Source organism: Nymphalis io, chromosome 29 (assembly GCF_905147045.1).
Source record: "Nymphalis io chromosome 29, ilAglIoxx1.1, whole genome shotgun sequence".
NCBI lineage: Eukaryota > Metazoa > Arthropoda > Insecta > Lepidoptera > Nymphalidae > Nymphalis > Nymphalis io.
The window spans coordinates 2602493-2627211 of NC_065916.1; the positions used below are offsets into that span (position 1 = coordinate 2602493).

Below are 24719 nucleotides of genomic sequence, written 5' to 3' on the forward strand. Positions count from 1 at the left end.
GCGCAGGACCAACGGGTTTACGTGTTTTCCGAGGCACGGGAGCGAACACACTGCCAGCTTCCTGACTCCGGGCTGCTACTGAGAATTTTCTGACAGAAAAACCCAATAACTTTTTATTGGCCCGAACTGGGATTGGAACTATATATATACATAATTAACAATAATATGAAAGAACGCAATCGGTTTAACATTTACCATATAAATGTGGTTGGGATAATAACGATACACGGTAGCATGGTCAAGCCGAGTTGTACCTCGCAAGGAATAGGGAAGAATTGATAAAACTGCTCACATTATAAGGAACTATTAATTATACTTAGAATTCCAAATTAACATTATATAATAAAGCTATGAATGGTCAAATACAGCCGATTCCATACGCTAAACGTAACTAGATATGTATATATATGTATAGTATGTATATAGCTACAGTGGAACACACAAGTGGGTTACAATTAAATGAATGCAGCGGGCAAGCGAAGACTATTGTTATTGTATACAGTCATGTGGAAAAGCTTGGGTTCTATAAAATCGATATATCCTAATAAAAAAGTTAAAGTCCCACTGCTGGGCTAAGGCCTCCTCACCCTTTTTGAGGAGAAGGTTTCGAGCTGATTCCACCACGCTGCTCCAATGCGGGTTGGTAGAATACACATGTGCAAGAATTTCAATGAAATTAGACACATGCAGGTTTCCTCACGATGTTTTCCTTCGCCGTCAAGCACGAAATGAATTATAAATACAAATTAATCACATGAAAATTCAATGGTGCTTGCCCGGGTTTGAACCCTCGATCATCGGTTAAGATTCATGCGTTCTACCCACTAGGCCATCCAAAACTGACATAAATTAAACATATATTAGAAGATGCGGAGCGTTTTGGTGAAGGTTTTCTTCTTCGTCGTAGCACTCTTGTCAGAGCGGTCTCGATCGTCATGTCTTCACAATTGTTGGGTGAAAGATGTCATTCACCACAAAAGCGTTCGCCATTTGTCTCGATTTGTAATGAGCCTGCTCTCATGCAAATGGCGTCCCACCCCGAGGTCTAGTGCCATCCACCTTGCCTGTTACGAAGGATTTCGTATATAATAATATTATATAAACAGCCGCATTTAGCAGTTTCACCCGTTTTATATTTTGACTATTAGATTTAGTATTTCTTTAATGTTCGTGCAGGATTTATGTTCAAGATCGAAACACATTATGCCAAGTCATTTTAATTTATCTTCTCGTCAATAGATGGCGTTAGATGTATTTTACATCGCGCTATAACAATGTTTTTTTGAAAGTACTAAATAAGTTATTGTAAATTTATAATGAGTGAGACTGACTCCTCGATATGGATACAACGAATGTCACGGATTACTATTGATCGCGACCGTCAATTCAAGGTCAAACTGTGATGAAGAGAATTCCACTCCTAGTGTGTCCAACGCTTTATTTTTGTTCTCGTCAATTTTTTTCCTTTGTGTTGCCAAATTCTCAATTTAATCAAAGGGGTATATTTGTCGTTATTAATACTGAAATTGCAATAGATTGTATGTTACCCTTATTGGCGGATAAGGGTAACTACTTAACTCTCTTGCCGTTTCTTTTGACCAAGTTTAAATCAAAAATAAATGAATTATTTTATTTTATAATAGGTACATATATGTCAGTCAAATGGATCACATGAGTGACCATCGCTCATGGACATTGGCACTGTAAAAAATACAAACCATCCCTTACATAGCCGAGATGGCCCAGCGGTAAGAACGCTTGAATCTTAACCGATGATCGTGGGTTCAAACCCGGACAAGCACCACTGAATTTTCATGGGCTTAATTAGTGATTATAATTCATCTCGTGCTTTACGATGAAGAAAAACATCGTGAGGAAACCTGCATGTGTCTAATTTCACTGAAATTCTGCCGCATGTGTATGCACCAACCCGCATTGGAGCAGCGTGGTGAAATAAGCTCCAACTTTCTCCTCAAAAACGGAGAGGAGGCCTTAGCCCAGCTGTGGGACATCCACAGGCTGTTACGATCTTGCATCGTCAATGCGCCACCAACCATGAAAACCAAGATGTTACGTCCCTTGTGCCTGTAGTTACACTAGCAAACTTACCATTCAAACCGAAACAAAACAATATAAAGTATTGCTGTTTGGTGGTGGAATATATATATAATATGAGTTGATGATTTATTCAATGCGACAGTACAGACAACGGTCGCGCGTGTTGTCTGTCCGTCTCACTTAGGAACCCTTCGTTATTGCATCGCCAATTTGTGTCAAGCCATTGCGATATATATACATATGAAATAGTCCATATGTTTGTACGTTGTGAATTAAATTATATTATTTAAGGGAGGATATCTTTGACTAGCTTGTTCGCGGCTTCGGTTGCGTTGAACTCAGTGTTTGTTACAAGTCATTTTATAACTGACATGGAATATTACTAATTTGACTGCTGGTAGGGCTTTCTGCAAGCTCGTCTGGGTAGGTACCACCCACTCATCAGATATTCTACCGCAAAACAGCAGTACTTGATATTGTTGTGTTCCGGTTTGAAGGGTGAGTGAGCCAGCGTAATTACAGACACGAGGGAGATAAAATCATAGTTCCCAAGGTTGGTAGCGCATTGGCTATGTAAGCGACGGTTGACATTTCTTACAATGCCAATGACTAAGGGCGTTGGTGACCACTTACCATCAGGTGACCCATATGCTCGTCCGCCTTCCTATTCTATAAAAAAAATCTCCCGACCGGCTTCGCTCGGGTAGAATACGGGACTGCGTAAAAGGTTTAAATCGTAATATATGTATAATATTAAAAATATTTTGGTTTACGCTACGCACGCCAGTTTGAACTCCAAATCGGCATGATTATTTCCGTAATTTTAAATTATCAATGTCATATTTCAGCCAATTTACACAAAACATTAATGTATTATACACTAAAACCGTCTTAATGAATCGCTCCGTACATTAGTGAAAACCGTATGAAAATCTGTTTAGTAGTTTTTGAGTTTATCGCGCTTAGACAGATAGACAGAGAGTGATCGATATCGACAGACAAACTAATCATTTATTATAAGTATAAATTTGTAGAGCCGAGAATGCCTAGGCCAAAAATAATATAGTTTTCCTCCAACTGTTTCGAAATGGGGATGCCTTAAATGTCAAAATGGCTAGAGATTATAAGTATAAATTTGTAGAGCCGAGAATGCCTAGGCCAAAAATAATATAGTTTTCCTCCAACTGTTTCGAAATGGGGATGCCTTAAATGTCAAAATGGCTAGAGACCTTGTGCCTTGGTATCCTTATCTTTATCCTAGTTTATTTGTACAAGGAATGACAGAATATGATTCCCTCGGAGTGCGACGACATAAGCCTTGCTAAGCTATTTCTTCCAGTTACTCCAGTTACTAGGGGTACCATTGTAACACCCTCAGTGTTAGAGCTGACATCGTTGAGCGTTCCTGACAAATACACTCGCGCTCGTCGACACAAGCTATTCGGTGTCCGGCTGTCAATTGGTGCTGGTGAGCGAGTCACCTTTGATACGCGCGTTGACTTTGCTCAATGGTGTCCTGGCCTGGAATCCAGGCCTCGACTTGTTTAACTCATCACCTGCTGTATTTCACAAAACGGCAGCGGAATATATACAAACTGTAATAATTAAGTGAATAAGTGTATTAATTAAAAGTAAGTTAACGCTTTAGTTTGAATTTATATTTTGTAAATAAATAAATAAATATCTAACGATAAGTCTACACCTAGTTATATATATACATGTAAATTAAACGAAAACTAGCCGTTCAAAATATAATATAAAAAGTATAAGATTCATTCAAATTAGACACGTTGAATGAATTTAAATGAAATCATTCAATCAATCAAATTCATTCATTATTTTTAAACTTCAAAAGAACTCAAGTGCTCGATGCAATTCAATGGGTTCAAATTTATTTAAAAAACTATCAGCGCTTAAGAATATTAATATTATTAATATTTGCTTTAGTAATACTGTGTGCGTGGTTTCGTTTGCCTGGAATTCAGTTTTTTTCTTGATGGTGGTTTCACTGATCTGATATTCTACCGCTAAGAATCGATGCTTAGTATTGTTGTTCCGGTTGAAGTATGAGTGAGCCAGTGGAACTACAAGTACGAGGGACATAACATCTTAGTTCCCGAGTTTGGTTGCGCATTGGCAATGTAAGAGATGGTTAATATTTCTTACAACGCCAATGTCTTTTGGCGGTGGTGACCACTTACTATCATGTAGTCCATTTAACAGTCCGCCTTCCTATTTTAGAAAAAAAAAATGCTTAATTCAACTCTAAATGACAAGTCATGGTTACAAATCAACCAGTCTACCTATAAATTCTTAAACACGAAAAGTTTCATCAATATCAAAATACGACGTGTATTATATTCCACATATTAAAATGAATAAATCGCGCATCAATATCTTTTGACAGCTGACACGACGCCATTTTGTTTAACCGCAAAAAGGCGGGAAACAATTATAAGTTTACTAACCAATTAAAAAGTTAAATTTATTTACACACAAACCTATATCAGAATCTTGTCTGGCTGTGTTATTTTAACCGATTCATCTTGGACATTGTTACAAATAGTGATAATTAAAAAAAAATGGTTTCTAATCACTAAATATTATAAAACAAAGTCTGTCTATCTGCGTGAACGCGATAAGCTCCTACACTACCGGATTTTCATGTGGTTTTTCCGAATAGACGGAATGAATCATTCACGAAAATTTTGTATAAATTTGTCGAAATATGACAATGATTGTTAATGATTTCGGAAATAAATGCTGACACACTTATACTTTATTGAACTGTGGCGCATATTACCTTTATATCGTAATACATATAACTATATTGGTTACTTAGTTGCGACGCGAAAGCGTAACAAATAAACAAACTTACTTTGGCATTTATAATATTAGTAATGATTTAACGCGTTAAAAGCGTGTAAGCAAATGATCACTCCACCTGATGGCAAGTGGTAGTGGAGTCCAAACGTGACGACGGCCAGTACAGTAGGAAAGAATGTTCTGCACTAGCCGCTCCCACCTTGCCGGCTCGCAATATGCTACTTCACTCCTCATATGATTATAAACGACTTAGGGATTATTCAATTTTTCTGTATATCTAATTTTTTTGTTGTGATAAAAAGTTGCATTTTAATTATTTTACAAAGGAATTTAAAAATAACAGGCAACACCACACGTAAAATTAAAAAAAATACAAAACCCTTTGTCCTAAAACAAAGATGTCTGTAAATATTTTCGACAAATAAATAAAAACGGTAGCTTTCGCCACTGACCCACAAACTGTATTGTGACAGACACACACAGACTTCCGAGAAAACAGTTGTAGGTAATTGAAACGTCAGATTAACTTGACATAACAACAAGTTTTTTTCTTTATATAAAGCACTGAGCAAAGGAATGAATTGTTATTTTTTTAAAAGGTTCTTTCAATTAAAATTCTATGCAATTGTCTATTGAAGTTTGTATTTTAATTAAAATGCGTTTTTCTATACTAATATTATAAATGCGAAAGTATCTGTATGTCAGTTAAGCTTTGACAACTAAACCACTAGCGATTTTGATGTAATTTGACATACGGCATGCTTGAACTTTAAGCTTGCCGCTTGGAGGAATATAGCTAATTCTTGTATACCTAACTCTTGCTAACAACACTCGGGGCGAAATCTACTAAATTATATGTAGGCTTAGTTCCTCTTAGTCAAGTTATACATATTTAAAAAAAACACAAAATGAATTAAATAAATATTCAAGTTTACTGGTGGTAGAGCTTTGTGCAAGCTTGTCTGGGTAGGTACCACCCACTCATCAGATATTCTACCGCAAAATAGCAGTACTTAGTATTGTTGTGTTCCGGTTTGAAGGGTGAGTGAGCCAGTGTAATTACAGGCACAAGGGACATGACAACTTAGTTCCCAAGGTTGGTGGCGCATTGGTGATGTAAGCGATGGTTAACGTTTATTACAATGCCAATGTCTACGGGCGTTGGTGACAACTTACCATCAGGTGGCCCATATGCTCGTCCGCCTTCCTATTCTATAAAAAAAAAAGTTATAAACCTTCATACGACAGATTTTTTTAATCTATATTGAAGCGGTATCTTGTATGTACCTAAGATATATTGTGAGATCTTATACGCGAAATTACGAAATACTAAAAATATTTCATATTGGTTCAATCGCAGGGCAAACGGCTTTACGCAATATATACGCTTACATTTTCCAAACTCCGGGCTGCTACTGAGAATCTTCGACAGACAAACCCAATAACTTTCTAAACCCAGAACCTTATATTTAGCCACTAGACCAACGAAGCTGTCAAGTCCTTTATATACCATAATAACGAAATGCAATTTTTTTTTATTTTAAAACCTACCAAAAAAAGTAAAACTCCATTCCAAAATGACCCTATTTGACAGTTATAAATTATCTGTGACGCTGCCACAAAGGTGTTGAATTCAAATATCGAACAATGGCGTTTGACAGCTGAATGGTTTTAAATGCGGCACGGAAACCTGTGTTTTTGCTTTATTTTTTTCAATGCAGTGATTTATACCATCCAAGTTTAATTAACTGGTAATGGGGTTGTAATGCAATTAGAATGAGCGTTTAATGAGTGTATAATGAGTGTGGGAATTATTGGGCGCGAAATGTTTTAAGATTTATTGAGTTTTTATTTATATGCCGTTTGAGAAACGTGTTATTTATGTTCATAGGAAGTAATTATATATAAATACATATATATATATCTATGAATTGGATTAACAGTCAAGCTGTGCGGGTTATAAGCGGACAAACAAATTACCTTGAAAAAAAAAACAAAAAATTTACCAAACTTGAAAATGTTTTTCAAGCTGGACCATCGTTAGACCGGAGATAGTCCAATGGAAGTCACGCAGCTTAACGAAAAAACTTGTTTAACTTTTGTTTATAATTCACGGTGTTAAAACCCAATAACTTTTTAATAGCCTGACTTGGGATTCGAATCCTAGGGATCTTCTTTATCTAGCCACTAGTGACGGGCCGGTTGGCCTGGTTGGTAGATACTTGCCTTTCACGGCGAAGGTTGTGGGTTCGATTCCCACCCAGAATAGACATTTGTGTGCATGAACATGTCTGTTCGTCCTGATTCTGGGTGTAATTATCGATATAAGTATGTATTTACAAAAGAAAAGTAGTATATGTAGTATATCAGTTGTCTGGTTTCCATAGTACAAACTCTGCTTAGTTTGGGATCAGATGGCCGTATGTGAATAATGTCCCAGGATATTATTATTATTATTACTATACCAACGAGGCAGCCAAGGAAGACATAACATACATTTATATCATAATTATAAAAACGACGGAACCACGGTTAGTTTCAAATGAATACAATTGCCTCGCCCGGGTACTGAACCCATAATATAAATTCAATGATGACCTCACTTGACCTTAATGGGGACTGATTAATTTATGGGGTTATTGAATTGAAGAATGCTTTATATTATCGCTCATTATTGCGTTGAAACAGACATACATATATACCTATTGACATTTGTGACCTATTTATGTCACGGCGGCATGATCAAAGGACTTTAAAAAAGGGCGACCACCTGATGCTAAGTGACCACTAACCAAAGACATTGGCACTGTAAGGAATAGTTCTTTTACGTCGTCAATACGTCACTATTTAATTAATTAAGATTATTCTTGTACCTGTAGTTACACTGGCTCACTCACCCTTCAAACCGGAACACAACAATACCAGGTATTATTATTTAGCGGTGGAATTAAATAAGGCGTATTACTCAACTCAAGATTATATATAATATGAGGATATCGGCTTCCCACGGGTAGAAAAGAAGAAAAATGTTTTTTGGATAGGATTTGCGTAAATTTCGTTTTTAGTAAGCGTCTACGTCGAGGAAGTAACTGTGACAAATATCAAGTCAATCGGGCGCATAGTTTAGGAGATCTCGTGATGAGAGGTATTTCGCTTATATATATGTGTACATATATTATGAGGAAGCATGTTGACTTTCAAGCAAGATACATATTATATAAATTTTATTGTATTTAATTAAAATAATTTTGTGTTTGAAATGTTGGTAATGATTAACAATTGAAGATGACTTTCTTACCGATTCTTCTTGGCAGAATCTAACCTAGCCTTACATTAAATATAATTCAGAAAAATGATGTTTGAAATAAGCTTGTAAAAGCACCATATGAACAAAGTACATTTTGATTTGATTTCGTCTAATGTCATATAATGTTAACGATTGGACACGTCTCCCGGCAAGGAAATGATCTAAAGAGCGCCTTGTCATTCAAAGCAAGGTGGACCAGACCACGTGGAAGGAAGCCCATGCGATGAACCGACCAAATAAAAGCAACTGTTGGCGATCCTTTCCATGAATGTACCAGGATCACCACTAATAGGTACATATGGCGAAGGCTCGTGGGGCGAATATCATCTGCGTCGAACAATTCGTAATACTTCAACATGAAGAATGTTAGCGGTTATCTGTGGAAAATAACACTGGCAGCGTACATATCGTAGCTGTCACGAACTGTCTTTTGTTTTTTATTATCATATTATGCGCGTAATTGTTATCAATACAACAACAATAACAGCCTGTTAATGTCCCACTGCTGGGCATAAGGCATCCTCTCCCTTTTGAGGAGAAGGTTTGGAGGTTATTCCACCACGCTGCTCCAATGCGGGTTGGTGGAATACATATGTGGCATAATTTAAATGAAATTAGACACATACAGGTTTCCTCACGGTGTTTTCCTTCACCGTCAAGCACGAGATGAATTATGAACACAAATTAAGCACATGAAAATTCAGTGGTGCTTGCCTTTCTAACCACTAGGCCATCTCGGCTCGCATATTAGTGAATATATAAAGGTTTTAAGCGTGTGAACTGCTTGAATAGTTGATAACATATTCACTGACAGTGCTTGCTCGGTTTTGAACACACGATCATTGTTTAAGAATCACGCGCTAGATGGTTATTAGTGAATCAATTTTCAAAAATAATTTCGCCTCAGTCTAAGAACACAACACTTTAAGTCGGGAACCATTCGTATCTTGCAATAAAGATATATATATAAAAAATATGTCCGTAAATCATTACGGCCAGATGCATTACGTAGCGATAGCCTGTGAGTGCACGCTCGTCTTATCAGCGATGTGTGTGCGTGTTATCATAAAGACTGCTCTCACTTTGTAGAACGGAAATGGTATCTGTAATAGCTATAACTTTTAAGATTTATATTTGTAGTTACATATGCTTTTATTTATATTTATCTAGTTCGAGTCCGAGATGGCCCAGTGGTAAGAACGCGTGAATCTTAACCGATGATCGTGGGTTCAAGCCCGGGGAAGCACTACAGAATTTTCATGTGCTTAATTTGTGATTATAATTCATGTCGTGCTTGACGGTGAAGGAACCTGCATGTGTCTAATTTCATTGAAATTCTGCTGTGTATTCCAATTGAAGCAGCGTGGTGGAATAAGCTCCATACCTTATCCTCGAAAAAGGGAGAGGAGGCCTTAGCCCAGCAGTGGGACATTCACAGGCTGTTACTGTACTGTATTATTATTATCTAGTTCCCGAAGGCGATTCGTCCGCGTGTGAGAGAGGAGTAATCCTCTGTGTACTCTATGTTTAATATTAATATCCCACTGCTGCATAGCTTGTTCTTGAAGTACTTGATGATAGGGCTTAGCGCAAGCTCGTCTGGGTGGATACCACCCTTGTCAAAAATTGTTCAGCCAAACGGCAAAACTTGGTATTGTTCTGTTGCGATTTGTGGGATGAGGGAGCCAGTGTAACTAACAAGGGAGATAACACCTTAATTCCCAAGGTTGGTGGCGCATTGGTGATGTAAGCGATGGTTAACATTTCTTACAATGCCAATGTCTAAGGGCGTTGGTGACCACTTACCAACAGGTGGCCCATATGCTCGTCCTCCTACCTATTCTATAAAAAATCATCTTAGTGGCCAAGATTGTAAGGGATGGTTCATGCTTCTTATAGTACGAATGTCTATGGGCGGTAGTAAATTACAATTATAATAATCATAATTCTTGTTTCAGATGACTTAACTGCAGCACAAACAGTCATGCGGCGCGCAATACTGCTGCTACTCGTGGTGCTGTTCGCTGCTGCTGCCGCGTGCCCCTGGGCGTGCTCCTGCCGACCGAATGCTGCTGATTGTGCGCACAGAGCGCTGCTGCACGTTCCACGGAGACTACCCATCGATGCCCATCGACTGTGAGTATTCATTATCTATAATAATATTATAAAGAGAATATTTTTGATTTTTTTTGTATGACTGTTCGTAACGGATAAACTCAAAAACTGCTGAACTAATTTTAAAAATTCTTTCACATACAGAAAGCTTCTTTATCAGCGAGTGACATAGGCTATATTTTATTATAAAAAAAGAATAGAAATCCCTACGAATGTTGCAATAATATAAACCAAGATATCATATTTTTTTCCTAAAAAAGTCATTATTGGTGATAAAGATTGTTCAACCCGGACGAAGTCGAGGAGGGCAGCTAGTTATTAATATCGGCATTGCAGGCAATGACGTCAACAGGTTTTCTTTAATTAATTTACTGACTCACTTACACTGACTCACTTACCCTAAAACTTAAATATAAGAACAGTTGATCGGGTACATACAGACGTGGCGGGAGACTGTTTTTTTTTATAGAATAGGAAGGCGGACGAGCATATTGGCCACCTGATGTTAAGTGGTCACCAACGCCCATAGATATTCGCGTTGTAAGAAATGTTAACCATCGCTTACATCGCCAATGCGCCACTAACTTTGGGAACTAAGATGTTATGTCGCTTCTGCCAGTAATTACACTGGTTCACTCACCCTTCAAACCGGAACACAACTATACCAAGTACTGCTGTTTTGCGGTAGAATATCTGATGAGTGGGTGGTACCTACCCAGACGAGCTTGCACAAAGCTCTACCAATAGTACGTAGAAGTAGACTTTGTTTTATAATATGTAGATAAAGATACGATTATTAACAAAAATTAAATTAAATCATTACTTTATTAATATTTATTTTAATACAACGTTACACGCAATCACGCTCCGGTTGTCTTCAAAGGGTGAGGTTAGCCCAGCAGTGGGATATCAACAGGCTTTGTTACTTTTTTGCAACGTAAAACAATTTATTCCAATAACACATCAAATATAACATACAAGGGATGAACAATATGCAATTTGCCATTTGATGGGAAAGAAGCCGCTTCCCTTAAACTAGGGGGTAGTTTTCCATTCCGACGTGGTCGCGTTTATAGGATATTAGTAAGGTATAGGGGAGGCACAGAGTAGCTGTGTACAGAGCATATTGTTATTTATTTTAGTTTCATTTGTTTGAATAACAAATTAACTCGTAAATACCTAAAACGCTGAGATGGCCTAGTGGTTAGAACGCGTGAATCTTAACCGATGATCGTGGGTTCTAATCCGGGCAAGCACCACTGAATTTTCATGTGCTTAATTTGTGTTTATAATTCATCTCGTGCTTGACGGTGAAGGAAAACATCGTGAGGAAACCTGCATCTGTCTGATTTCATTGAAATTCTGTCACATGTGTATTCTAACAACCCGGATTGGAGCAGCATGGTGGAATAAGCTCCAAACCTTCTCCTCAAAAGGGAGAGGAGGCCTTAGCCCAGCAGTGGGACATTAACAGGCTGTTACTGTACCTAGAACAGTTAATGTTGTATGTTTATTACGTAAGAATTTCGTCATTTATGAAACGATTTGAAAAAATCTCTAAATAAAAAAAACCGCTAAGAGTCAACAAAAAGGAGATTATTTTTTATATGATCGTATTTTAATATTATATATTTTCAAATTGTGTTCAATAAAGAAATAATAAATAAGTACTTACAGATATAAAGATAATCACCCAGACGACTTGAAAATAAAACCCCAATAACTTTGGTCGACCCGGGATTAAATGTTTTCCTGACACATGCAGGTTTCCTGACGATGTTTTCTGAAAGAAGACACGACATTAATTAAAAACACTCAAAAGCCGGTTTTACTCGCTCGGTTAAGATCATTTGCAACCACTGAGCTATAGTATAATGTATAATAAGCGTTTCTCTGATTTTAATACTCTGTGCGTCTCATACTCAATGTTCAATAAAGTAGGGGTGGGTTCACTATACAATAAAGTACCGCCGCGCACAGAAGCGCTACAATATTGTTCGGAAACCCTCAAAATAAAGATATATACATAGAATATTGTACATATGTCAAATTGACCTGCTGATGGTATGTGGTGACCACCGCTCCATTACATGTTGGGAACTAAGATGTTAAGTCCCTTGTGCCTGTGATAGCTAACGAATTCTTCAAACCGTAACACAAAAATAATAAATATTGCAGGTTGATGATATATTGCAACTGGGTGGTACCATCCCAGTCGGGTTCGCACAAAGCCTTACCACCAAGTAATCTATGTTGCAAGTTTCCGATTAACATAAATATAACTAACATACATTAAAGCTATTAATTCCAACACAAAACGTCATTTGCTTAATTAATTCCAGCAATTAATGTTTAATTACTCGTTAAATTTGTCGGAATCAATTAATGATCATTATTTTGACATATTAAGATTAATAGCGACTCGATTTGTATTTCGCGTAAGTTTTATTTATCTGTGATGTTAAGACGAGCCGGTTGGCGTGGTTGGTGGATGCTTGCCTTTCACGCCGAAGGTTGTGGGTTCGATTCACCCAGGACAGACATTTGCGTGCATGAACATGTCCGTTTGTCCTGAGTCTGAGTGTAATTATCTATATAAGTCTGTATTTACAAAAGAAAAGTAGTATATGTTGTATATCAGTTGTCTGGTTTCCATAGCACAAGCTCTGTACAAGCTTAATTTGGGACAGATGGCCGTGTGTGAAAAAATGTCCCAGGATATTATTATCATTATATTTTATCTATGCGTTTATTTGTGTAGTCAGGAAATAATGTATGTGATTTATATATATTTGTATTTGAACAAAAAGAGTAACTATTAAGTTTCTTGCCGGTTCTTGCCGGTGGAATAAACATTCCGAACTGGTGATAGCGCTCGACAGAAAAGTACTTGTAAAAGTATTTGAATAAAAATATTTTGATTGTTATTTCATTTGCTTGTCACGCTATAAATTTGAATATTATATCAATATGTTTGTTATATCATGATTTAACCACTAAACCGTGGGTTGTGTTTGATAAATAGCCGAGGACTTTAATAAGAACAAAAGAGTGGAAACTTACGCTGAAAAGAAATAAATATAATAAGCTAATAACGATTTACACGTAAAGGACACCACGGACGAAAATTCATTCTGGTAGTGTAGAAAATAAACAAATGCGTTGAATATGCTGAATATTTCGTGCTATGATTATATTTTATGTTTCTGTGCAATAAAGTTAATAAATTAATTTATCTATAATAATAATAATAATGTCCTCCGACCGTTTTCGGTGACGGCGGCCAATCTCAAGAGATTAACCAACTGTGCAGGAGAAATTAAAGAGCACAAGTGTGTGCGCAAACACAGGTGCACTCTCTATTCCCTAACTCTCATAATCCGATGGGACGGCAATCCGACACGACCGGAAAGAGTTCAGGCGCAGGACCAACGGCTTTACATGCTTTCGGAGGCACGGGAGTACACACTTCCATCTACTTACAATTATTCTATACTAATATTATAAATGTGAAAGAAACCACTGAAGCGATTTTGATGCAATTTGGTGTGAAGCAAGTTATCTTCTAATCAAGTAAATAATAATTTTAGCATTTTCTATGAAACAGTACTCAATACAAACCTATAACACACCACGGGGCATTTCCATTACAATGTGTGTATTGCCTTATTGTCTGTATGTCTGTGCGTTACATATTAGCTGTTACTTATTGTTCTTTCCCTGCTTTGCTAGTAGGGTTATATAAATTTTGAAAATCTATAAAAAAATATTAATAATAAACATGGAAAGTATAAAAAAGTTATCAGTTAAATTCTTAAATCATCAATTCGCCATTCAGACACCATTTTGCCTATTTGAATTCCGTAATACCCTGTGAATGTCCCACTGCTGGGTTAAGGCCTCCTCTTCATTTTGAGGAGAAGATTTGGAGCTTATTCCACCACGCTGCTCCAATACGGGTTGGTGGAATAAACATGTGGCAGAATTTCAGTGAAATTAGAGCATGCAAGTTTCCTCACGATATTTTTTTTCACCGTAAAGGACGAGATGAATTATAATCACAAATTAAGCACATGAAAATTCAGTGGTGCTTGCCCTGGTTTGAACCCACGATCATCGGTTAAGATTCACGCGTTCTAACCACTAGGCCATCTCGGCTCGCATATTAGTGAATATATAAAGGTTTTAAGCGTGTGAACTGCTTGAATAGTTGATAACATATTCACTGACACGATCTCTATGTTTGCAATGTGACAAAACCTAAGAGAAACTCAGCCATATTTGCATTTGTAAAACTGTTCGCATGTGCCCCGATGGCTTAATGGGTAGCTTATGCGGCAAGTATCCAAATTCTAGGTTCAAATCCGAAAGATATATTCATGTACTACTTGTTCTTTTATATCATGTTTGTAAATTTTGTACAATAAAGACTTAATAAATAAATAAAACCCCCAAGACGGGCTTATATGTATTTGATTAGGGAACATTTATCTAAGTATATATTTTATATGAAATATTTCGATACCTTGGATTACATTATTCGAATATTCGTAGCGATCTTTAATATTTTTCAAACAAAATATAAACAGCCTATGTTACTCGCTGATAATTTAGCTTTCTGTAGGTAAAATATTTTTTTGAGTTTACCCATTACAAACAAACAAACAAACATTCAAATCATATGTCTTTATAATATAAGTACATATTAATAACTAATATTGTATACCGATTGTTTATTGTAACACAATTTATAGAATTTTATTGCTGTTTTATTACTAATATCAATAAAACCTCACTTATGACGTAAATTCGAGAGTCACGTCATCAATGGGTTATTATGGTCATTAACCATAGGAATATTATCACTCTATTTATTTTATAGTGTTTTGTATACATATATTATAGATATCGACATGAAGTTGGAGTTTATTCCACCACGCCAAAATTCATCATTCGAAGCATGCAGGTTCATAATATCCTTTGATATTTCCATGACAGAAACTCGGTCATTAGGCCAAACATTGTTTTAATAATGATATGATTCTGAAAACAATAGAGCACCACTAGACCGGAAATGCGTCACACACATAGAGAATTATTGCTTAATTCCGGATTTCGAAAAAACCTGATCTGATTGATATAAAACTCTAATATTATAATAGATTAAGACTTTGAAATAGACAGGTATTATATTTTTTTATACGAGTCACCCGACTCGGCTTTGCACGGATAGAATAATGCTCTATAAAATTGCTTATATCGTAATACATACAATAATGTCCTCCAGACCGATTTCATCAAGAGAGATTAGCCAACTACGCAGAAGATATTATAGTGCACAAGTGTGTGCGCAAACAATTAGGGAATAGAGAGTGCATCTAGCACTCTCTATTCCCTAATTCTCATAATCCGATGGGACGGCAATCCGACACGACCGGAAAGAGTTCAGACGCAGGACCAACGGCTTTACGTGCTTTCCGAGGCACGGGACTGTACACACTTCCAACTTCCAGACTCCAGGCTGCTACTGAGAATTTTCTGACAAGAAAACCCAATAACTTTTTATCGGCCCGACCTCGGAATTGAACCTAGGACCTCCGGGTCTGCGGCCTTATATCAAGCCACTAGGCCAACGAGGCAGTCATCTCTCTCTCGTAATACATATAACTCTGTTTCGACTGTTTATCTTCTCCTATCTTATAAAATCGTCATCCTTTTTCAGTCAATTTTCACAAAACCTTAATGAATTATACACCAAAACCTTTCTTATGAATCACTCTGTTCATTGGTGAAAACCGAATCAATATCCGTTCAGTAGTTTTTGAGTTTATCGCAGACAGACAGACGAACAGACGTGAGGGGACTTAATTTTTTATATTTTAAAACAGTCGAGCCATGACACGTTAAGCCAAGCCAAGCCAAAGTCATGTCACGACTTTTAGTCAAGCCCGCCTGTGACCATTAGTGAGGTCAGATCCGATTGACAAGCAAGAATTAAATACCCGTTCATTTCGGAGTCATTTGCTAATTTATTCACGAGAGGCTGACTATTCGACTATTGTAAGTGGGGAGAGTGGAGGGTATTCAGTAATAGAAGCCTACGGCAGTCCGCGGGCTTCGAGCTTGTTTCATACTAAATTTCATCAAAATCGGTTTTGTGGTTCAGCCGATAAAGCGTAACGGTATATGTATAACATGCGTGCATGGACAGACCGTAAAACTAGTCCACAAATTTAAGGTCGCTCAGCGAGCAATGGAACGCGCGATGCTTGGGGTTTCTCTGGCAGATAGAATCCGAAATGAGAACATTCGCCAGAGAACTAAAGTCACCGACATCGCGCGTAGAATTAGCTCGCTGAAGTGGATGTGAGCTGATCATGTCTCCAGGCGCAGCCGACACGTGTTAGGCTTAGGCAAACGTAGTGTAGGACGCCCAGTGACAAGGTGGACCGACAATTGTAAAAAAGGTGGCAGGTATGGATGCGGACTGCCCAAGATCGGGATGGTTGGCTGATAGGGGAGGCTTATATAAATAATATGAATATGTTTGCGCAAACACTTGTGCACTATAATATCTCCTGCGCAGTTGGCTAATCTCTCTTGAGATTGGCCTAGTGGTTAGAACGTGTGAGTCTTAACCGATGATCGTGGCTTCAAACCCGGGCAAGCACCACTGAATTTTCATGTGCTTAATTTGTGTTTATAATTCGTCTCGAGCTTGACGGTGAAGGTAAACATCGTGAGAAAACCTGCATGTGTCTAATTTCATTGAAATTCTGCCACATGTGTATTCTACTAACCAGCATTGGAGCAGCGTGGTGGAATAAGCTCCAAACCTTCTCCTCAAAAGGGAGAAGAGGCCTTAGCCCAGCAGTGGGACATTAACAGGCTGTTACTGTTACTTACTTACTTATAAATATATATATATATATATTACTTAATATATATATAACATACTAGTGTTTATTGCCTACCGTTTCAATGTTGTGATAAATAACAGAATTTTTTTTTCATTTATTTTACCTTTGTGGAGTTTAGTCACAACAGAATCTTTAAAAGCAGGGAGTGTGAACAGCATCAATAAAAAAGGATCTAATTTTATCTCAAAAACTTATTTCTGCAAATTCAGGAACAAATTTAGCGGAAATATCGAATAATTTAAAGCGCCTTACAGCAATTATATGCTTCATAGACTAAACCCTTGAGGAATGCGCCCTTCGTGTGCATTAATATTAATTGAACTTAGAGTTCCGTGGGACAATCGTAAAACCATTCCGAGATTATAATATTGAAACGTATTGATATATAATTGATAATATAAATACCAAGTAACTTATTATTCGCTATTTTAATATTGAATGAATTACTATTTTCGTAAACATAGTGTTAGTATGTAAAATGTATCAAAATATCTGTGGTTTGTACTAACGCCACCTAGTGAATAAAGTTTACATCACTGATCCCACGTGTTTTAATACATAGCATTGTTGTGTTCAGGTTTGAATGAGTGCGCCAGTGTATCTACAGGCACAAATGTCGTAACATCTTAGTTTTTAAGGTTGGTGGCGTTTAAGCGATCTCAGGCAAGGTGAATATTTCTTACAGTGAACATCTAGGACACATATTTTTGCACATGAACATGTCTGTTTGTCATGAGTCTGGGTGTAATTATTTATATAAGTATGTATTTACAAAAGAAAAGTAGTATATGTAGTATATCAGTTGTCTGGTTTCCATAATAAAAACTGCTTAGTTTGGGATCAGATAAAGGGATCAGGAATAATGGGTGCTTTGTTAAAAAAAAACACAGGGACGTAACGTCTTAGTTCTCAAGGCTGCTGGTGTTTAAGCCATTAATGGATGGGATATACTTCTTACAGTGTCAATCTATGGGTGATGGGGACTGCTTATCATCAAGTAACCTATTTGCCAGTCTGCCTACCTATATTAAAAATACAAATCAAGCTTGCATTGATGTAAAATAGATCAATTTCTGCTCAAACGCGTTTGAAATTTAAAGTAAAATAACTTTAAAATTTTGATTATAAATCTTTTTATGCCCAACAAATTAAGAGTATTATCTACAATTTTCATCTCGTCTGCGGAGTTGAGTCATTAGTTTCAATTTAATTCATTTATGTACAGAACCCGGTCGACTTCTGGCCGGAATCCAGCTTGACAATCGTTATGGTACTTTCTAGTGATTTATTGGTTGGGGAGAATGTTAGAGGCATTATTAATATTGCATAATTGTATTTATATAACTATTTGTCTGTTTATGTTGAAAGATTATAGAATCGTGAAAATATATAATTTACTAGCTTCCGCTAGAAGCGTTTTTGTTTTTTTTTTTTTTAAATATAATAAAAAATGCCTCGACGAACGCCGCACGAAGACTTAATTTTCTAATGAATTATAATATTTTCTTTCTTTTGTCTTCCATCTTATGAATGTCCCACTGCCTCCTCTCCTTTTTTTTGAGGAGAAGGTTTAGAGCTTATTCCACCACTGCTCCAATGCGGGTGGGTGGAATACACATGAGGCAGAATTTCAGTGAAATTAGACACATGCCGGTTTCTTCACGATGTTTTCCTTCACCGTCAAGGTTGCCTGGCTTTGAACCCACGATCATCGTTACTGTACTGGTGGTAGGGCTTTGTGCAAGCTCGTCTGGGTAGGTACCACCCACTCATCAGATATTCTACCGCAAAGCAGCAATACTTGATATTGTTGTGTTCCGGTTTGAAGGGTGAGTGAGCCAGTGTAATTACAGGCACAAGGGACATAAAATCTTAGTTCCCAAGGTTGGTGGCGCATTGGATATGTAAGCGATGGTTGACATTTCTTACAATGCCAATGTCTAAGAGCGTTGGTGACCACTTACCATCAGGTGGCCCATATGCTCGTCCGCCTTCCTATTCTATAAAAAAAAAAAAAAAAGTACTGTATTGACTCCCATCTTAGACCCTTAACATTCTTAATATCCTCTAAATCTATGATTATGATTTATATAAACTTGTATATGAATGATGCTTCGTTAGTTTTTTTAATTATGTGAGCACATTTTTCGACATTTTCCTTTATGCATATCATTTTGGAAATTAACAACTATTAACTAAACGCTTTTTTGTCATTTATATAATCTTATGTTGGTTGATATATCAATATTTATTGACATAAGACTTAACATAATATATAGGCAAAGTTTTATGTGGAAATTTTATTATAGAAACGAACACCGTGTTCCACCGAGACTGCAAAGTAGTGTAATAATATAGAAGCGTTACGCTTGCTTATTGATTGGCAGGATTCTACCACCGGTTCGGAAATACACACCTCAAAACTGCAAGGCTTTTCTGTAAGAAGAAAACACTCACTCGCCGCAGAAAACGGTCGTGTAATGTCAGATAGTGCTATGCGATATTGACCGTAATAATCATAACATTACAAGAAAACACGCGTCAATATAGTATATCACGATAAATCGGTTGTCAACATTTCACGGATGAGATGAGTATGTTCTTACAGAATCGCACTGCTTAAGAACCGGCGAAGGAAACTCAGAATCTAGGTGCTACTCTTATCTGAAGTCCATAACACATTGTATTCCTTATTTCATTTCACGTATAAAATTAGCATTACTGAAGCGCACGTTTGGTAACAGGTAAATTAAATTAAAACCAAAACTCGATGTCTGTTCCTGCGATTGGCACTCCGCCAGGTCGCAATGCGGAGCATCCGAATTAATTTGACAACGATTGCCATTTTTTTTTCAACAATTCAACTTGGTTTACAATCAGATTTATACTTCATATATCATTTATAGCATAGCATTTAAGCTATTTTTTATAAAATAAGCTGGCGGACGGGCAGGACAAATGGGCTACCTGATGGTAAGTCACCAACCCCCTTAGACATTGTAAGAAATGTTAACCATCACTCACCCTTCAAACCGAAACACAACAACACCAAGTACTGCTGTTTGCGATAGAATGTCTGATGAGTGGGTGGTACCTACCCAGACGAGCTTGCACGAAGCCCTACCACCAGTGAATATATATCTATATCAATCTATTCATATTATAAATGCGAAAGTAACTCTGTCTGTGTGTCACGCTTTCACGGCTAAACCACTGAATTATTTTTGATGAAATTTGGTTATGGAGCAAGTTTGAACTCCAAGTAAGAACAAAGACTACTATTTTCATACCTAACACCTCCCATCCCCCCCAAATGCGGGCAAAACCGCGTGCGAAAACTTGTTACCTTGTACATTATAAGCAATACTTGGATATATACATATATAAAGGTGTCTTTTCAACGGTTACTAATTATTATTATTTATATATGTATTAAATAGGTAAGCAGACTGGCAAGAGGGCCACCAGTATGTGGTCAACACCGCTCATGGACATTGGCACTGTAAGAAAAATCAACTATCCCTTACATAGGCAATACGCCACCAACTTGGCGACTAAGATGTTATGTTATGTGCCTGTAGTTATGGCTCACTGACTGTTCAAAACGGAATACAACAATAAGCATTGTTGTTAGCTAACACTGCTGAAGGTAGAATAGGTGATGAGTGGGTGGTACCTTTTTTATCTCGCTCGAAAAACCTCTTATACCTGTTACATCACATGAAGTATGTGGAACTCGACGGTACCTTGGACGCCTAGTGCGCTCTTATGCTTTGGATTACCTACTAAAGAAACAGCGATTGTCTTGAGGGGCCTTACGGGATACCACCCAGCCCTACCATCAAATATTTAACAATAACTAGAGATTCGAAGTCGTTCTATCTCGAGGCTCATTAATTTTAGTACTGTCTTAGATTTAAACTTATTCTATTACCTCTTGTCCTTAAACCTCCTCCCGTAACCTCCCACCCTCTCAAAGAGTGCTTAAACTATTTCTGTAACCAAAACTCAGCTTTGATTAATTTCAGTCTGCCAAAGTACAGTTGTGAATAAAAGTGTTTCGATAACCGAGAATCGAATAAATATTACTTGGTGGTAGGGCTCTGCAGGCCTGGAGGTACCACCCACCGATTAAATGTTCAACCGCCATTCATCAATGCTTAATATGTTAAAATAAATAAATAATATCCTGGGACATTATTCACACACGGCGATCTGATCCCAAATTAAGCTTGTACAGAGCTTGTGCTATGGAAACCAGACAACTGATATACTACATATACTTCTTTTCTTATATGATAATAATGACAGTTAACCATCTGGTGGCCCATTTACCAATTCGCCTACCTATTATATATTATATAATATATAATATGTAGATAAATATTATATAATATATAATATACGATGCTTTTATTTAGGCTGTAACCATGTTTTGTATTTTTTTTTCTCTTTGTGGTGTACAATAAACTATAAACCCTCTATAATAACTTGCAATAATATTCATCTAAATCACTTTTCCATGTAACCGTACCCCAAGATTTCGCGGTTCCCAAAGTGTAATGAGCGTCTTACCCCCGCTAGTAATTACACGAGATAACGCTTTGAGATACACTGTCTGCGAGAAACTTTAAAGAAAACTTCCAGTTATCTATGTATATATTGAAGCTGTAATTAGATTCATCTGCTTAATTCATTCATTCAATCATGTGCTTAATTTGTGATTATAATTCATCTCGTGCTTGACGGTGAAGGAAAACATCGTGAGGAAACCTGCATGTGTCTAATTTCACTGAAGTTCTGCCACATGTGAATTCTACCAACCCGCATTGGAGCAGCGTGGTGGAATAAGCTCCAAACCTTCTCCTCAAAAAGAGGAGAGGAGGCCTTTAGCCCAGCAGTGGGACATTCACAGGCTGTTACGGTTACGGTAGGAAATATGGAAGATTTTTAACATTATAACGTTGCATATGGTAACACTGATGAAGGGTGACACAGTACGCACTTTCCCCCACCCTTTTCCACCTCCCTTCTCCCCAGTTCTTTGACCTGTCATGATAGAAACGTCATCGATCTTAACGAAAACTATCGAAACCAGACTTTATATATTTCAAAAATATAATTAATGTAAATAATATTATATTTATTACAGAATAATTTACATTAAAGTCGGTTCTCGACATTTCACGGGTAATGAAGTAAGTGAATACCAATGTCGTATCTTATTATAAACGACAACCATTGCAGTTTTTATAAGAATATAGAATTCCTTAAATCTTAAGTCATCGAATATTTACAGCGAGTTTTTTTAATTACGTCTGACATAATTAAAAACCTCAGTATTAAAATTTCCGATACAATTTTTTGTACAATATTCCACGATAAAAAATTTTAATCAATGTTTTTTACACTGGCAGCACTGTTCTTTATTGGTATTCAATTATGAGTCTGCAATTAAGTAGCGGCTCGTTCGCCCTATAGCCTCGTTCACGATTAGGCACGATGCAATAGTCAAGTCGATAATAATAAGCAATAGTCTTTATTTATAACACAACACTATTACACTTAACCACTTATATTTAAAATATAATTTAAAAAAAGCACCACTGAATTTTCATGTGCTTAATTTGTGATTATACTGCATCTCGTGCTATACGGTGAAGGAAAACATCGTGAGGAAACCCGCGTGTGTCTAATTTCACTCAAATTCTGACACGTGTAATCCACCAACCCGCATTGGAGCAGCGTGGTGGAATAAGCTGCAAACCTTCTCCTCAAAAGGGAGAGGAGGCCTTAGCCCAGCAGTGGGACATTCACAGGCTGTTACTATACTATACTATAAGAAATAAACTAACAGACTAACAATAATCCAATAGAAGCTTTATATAGCTACGCCGTGCTGTTGAACAGTTATCCTAATGCAATTTGATTTATTTATACAAGACTTATAATCCGAACTATGAATGCGCGCGCACGAAATCAAAATGGCCGCCTTAAAGTGAAAAAAAATTTCTTTAATAACTTCCGATCGTGGCTCTCCCTGCTCATAAGATTTTCTGTACCCCTGATACGTGCTTATAGAAATTCATGTTTGAAGTTGAGTAGTTAAGTCCTGAAAGCGTAATAAATAAACACTATATATAACAATCTAATATTTATACCTTCCATGCGATTCGCTAACAGCTCTGCTGTATTATACACTACAAACATTTCTCGATTAATACATCTCTATATATAACACGACACTATTACACGATGGCCCAGTGGTTAGAACGCGTGAATCTTAACCGTTGATCGTGCGCTCAAACCCGGGCGAGCACCACTGAATTTTCATGTGCTTAATTTGTGTTTATAATTCATCTCGTGCTTGACGCTGAAGGAAAACATCGTGAGGAAACCTGCATGTGTCTAATTTCACTGAAATTCTGCCACATGTGTATTCCACCAAACCGCATTGGAGCAGCGTGGTGGAATAAGCTCCGAACCTCCTCGAAAAGGGAGAGGAGGCCTTAGCCCAGCAGTGGGACATTCACAGGCTGTAAGCTAGTACTGGTACTTATATACACTTTGATTTCACTTCCAAAGTTCCGATAACAACTTACAAAAGCAAAGATTATTTTAGACCTCGACCAGTGACGTCATATCCATTAAAGGTTACTCCTCCCATTGGAAAGGACTAATGTCCCATCTTTACTAATAGTAATTTAATTAGTAATTTAATTTGCTTGTTTTTTTATTATTATACTGGTGGTAGGGCTTTGTGCAGGCTCGTCTGGGTAGGTACCACCAACTCATCAGATATTCTACCGCAAAACAGCAGTACTTGGTATTGTTGTGTTCCGGTTTGAAGGGTGAGTGAGCCAGTGTAATTACAGGCACAAGGGACGTCTTAGTTCCCAAGGTTGGTGGCGCATTAGATATGTAAGCGATGGTTGACATTTCTTAGAATGCCAATGTCTACGGGCGTTGGTGACCAGTTACCATCAGGTGGCCCATATGATCGTCCGCCTTCCTATTCTATAAAAAAAAAATTAAAATTGGAAGGCAAACTGTCAAATGGGTCACCTGATAAGTGGTACAAGCCCATAGACATTGGCGCTGTCAGAAATATTAACCTTCCCATACATCGCCAATGACTTTGGGAACTAAGATGTTATGTCCCTTGTGATTGTATCCAGATGCCGTTATTGGTCCAAAAAATATTATATACGTTAATAAATGGTTATTGAAGATCATTTATATTAATTATATACGATTGATCAATTATGTACCAGCTGTTCCAGGTATTTTAGTGATGTGCTTTAATATATCGATATATTGTATAACAGTTGGTTGTAAATATATTAACCGGCACAGGGAATCAATGCTTACACCGCGTTTGAGTGAAAGATTCTCAAAAAGTCGTGATCACTCATCATCAGCATATTTATTTGCCTTTGCAACAACAAATAATAGCATTATAATATTATTTGTAAAGCTACCACCGCTTCTGG

The 24719-nt window shown here is 37.1% G+C and overlaps 1 protein-coding gene across 1 annotated transcript in view; it reads left to right on the forward strand.

Annotated features, from left to right (window-relative positions):
• The window catches only part of LOC126779439 (protein slit), a 127357-nt gene that overhangs the window by 49727 nt on the left and 52911 nt on the right, over window positions 1-24719 (forward strand). Inside the window, exon 2 of the mRNA XM_050503367.1 lies at window positions 10150-10327. Within this exon, the coding sequence (XP_050359324.1) occupies window positions 10176-10327 (152 nt within the window). The 5' untranslated portion in view covers window positions 10150-10175. The remainder of the gene's footprint in view (window positions 1-10149; window positions 10328-24719) is intronic.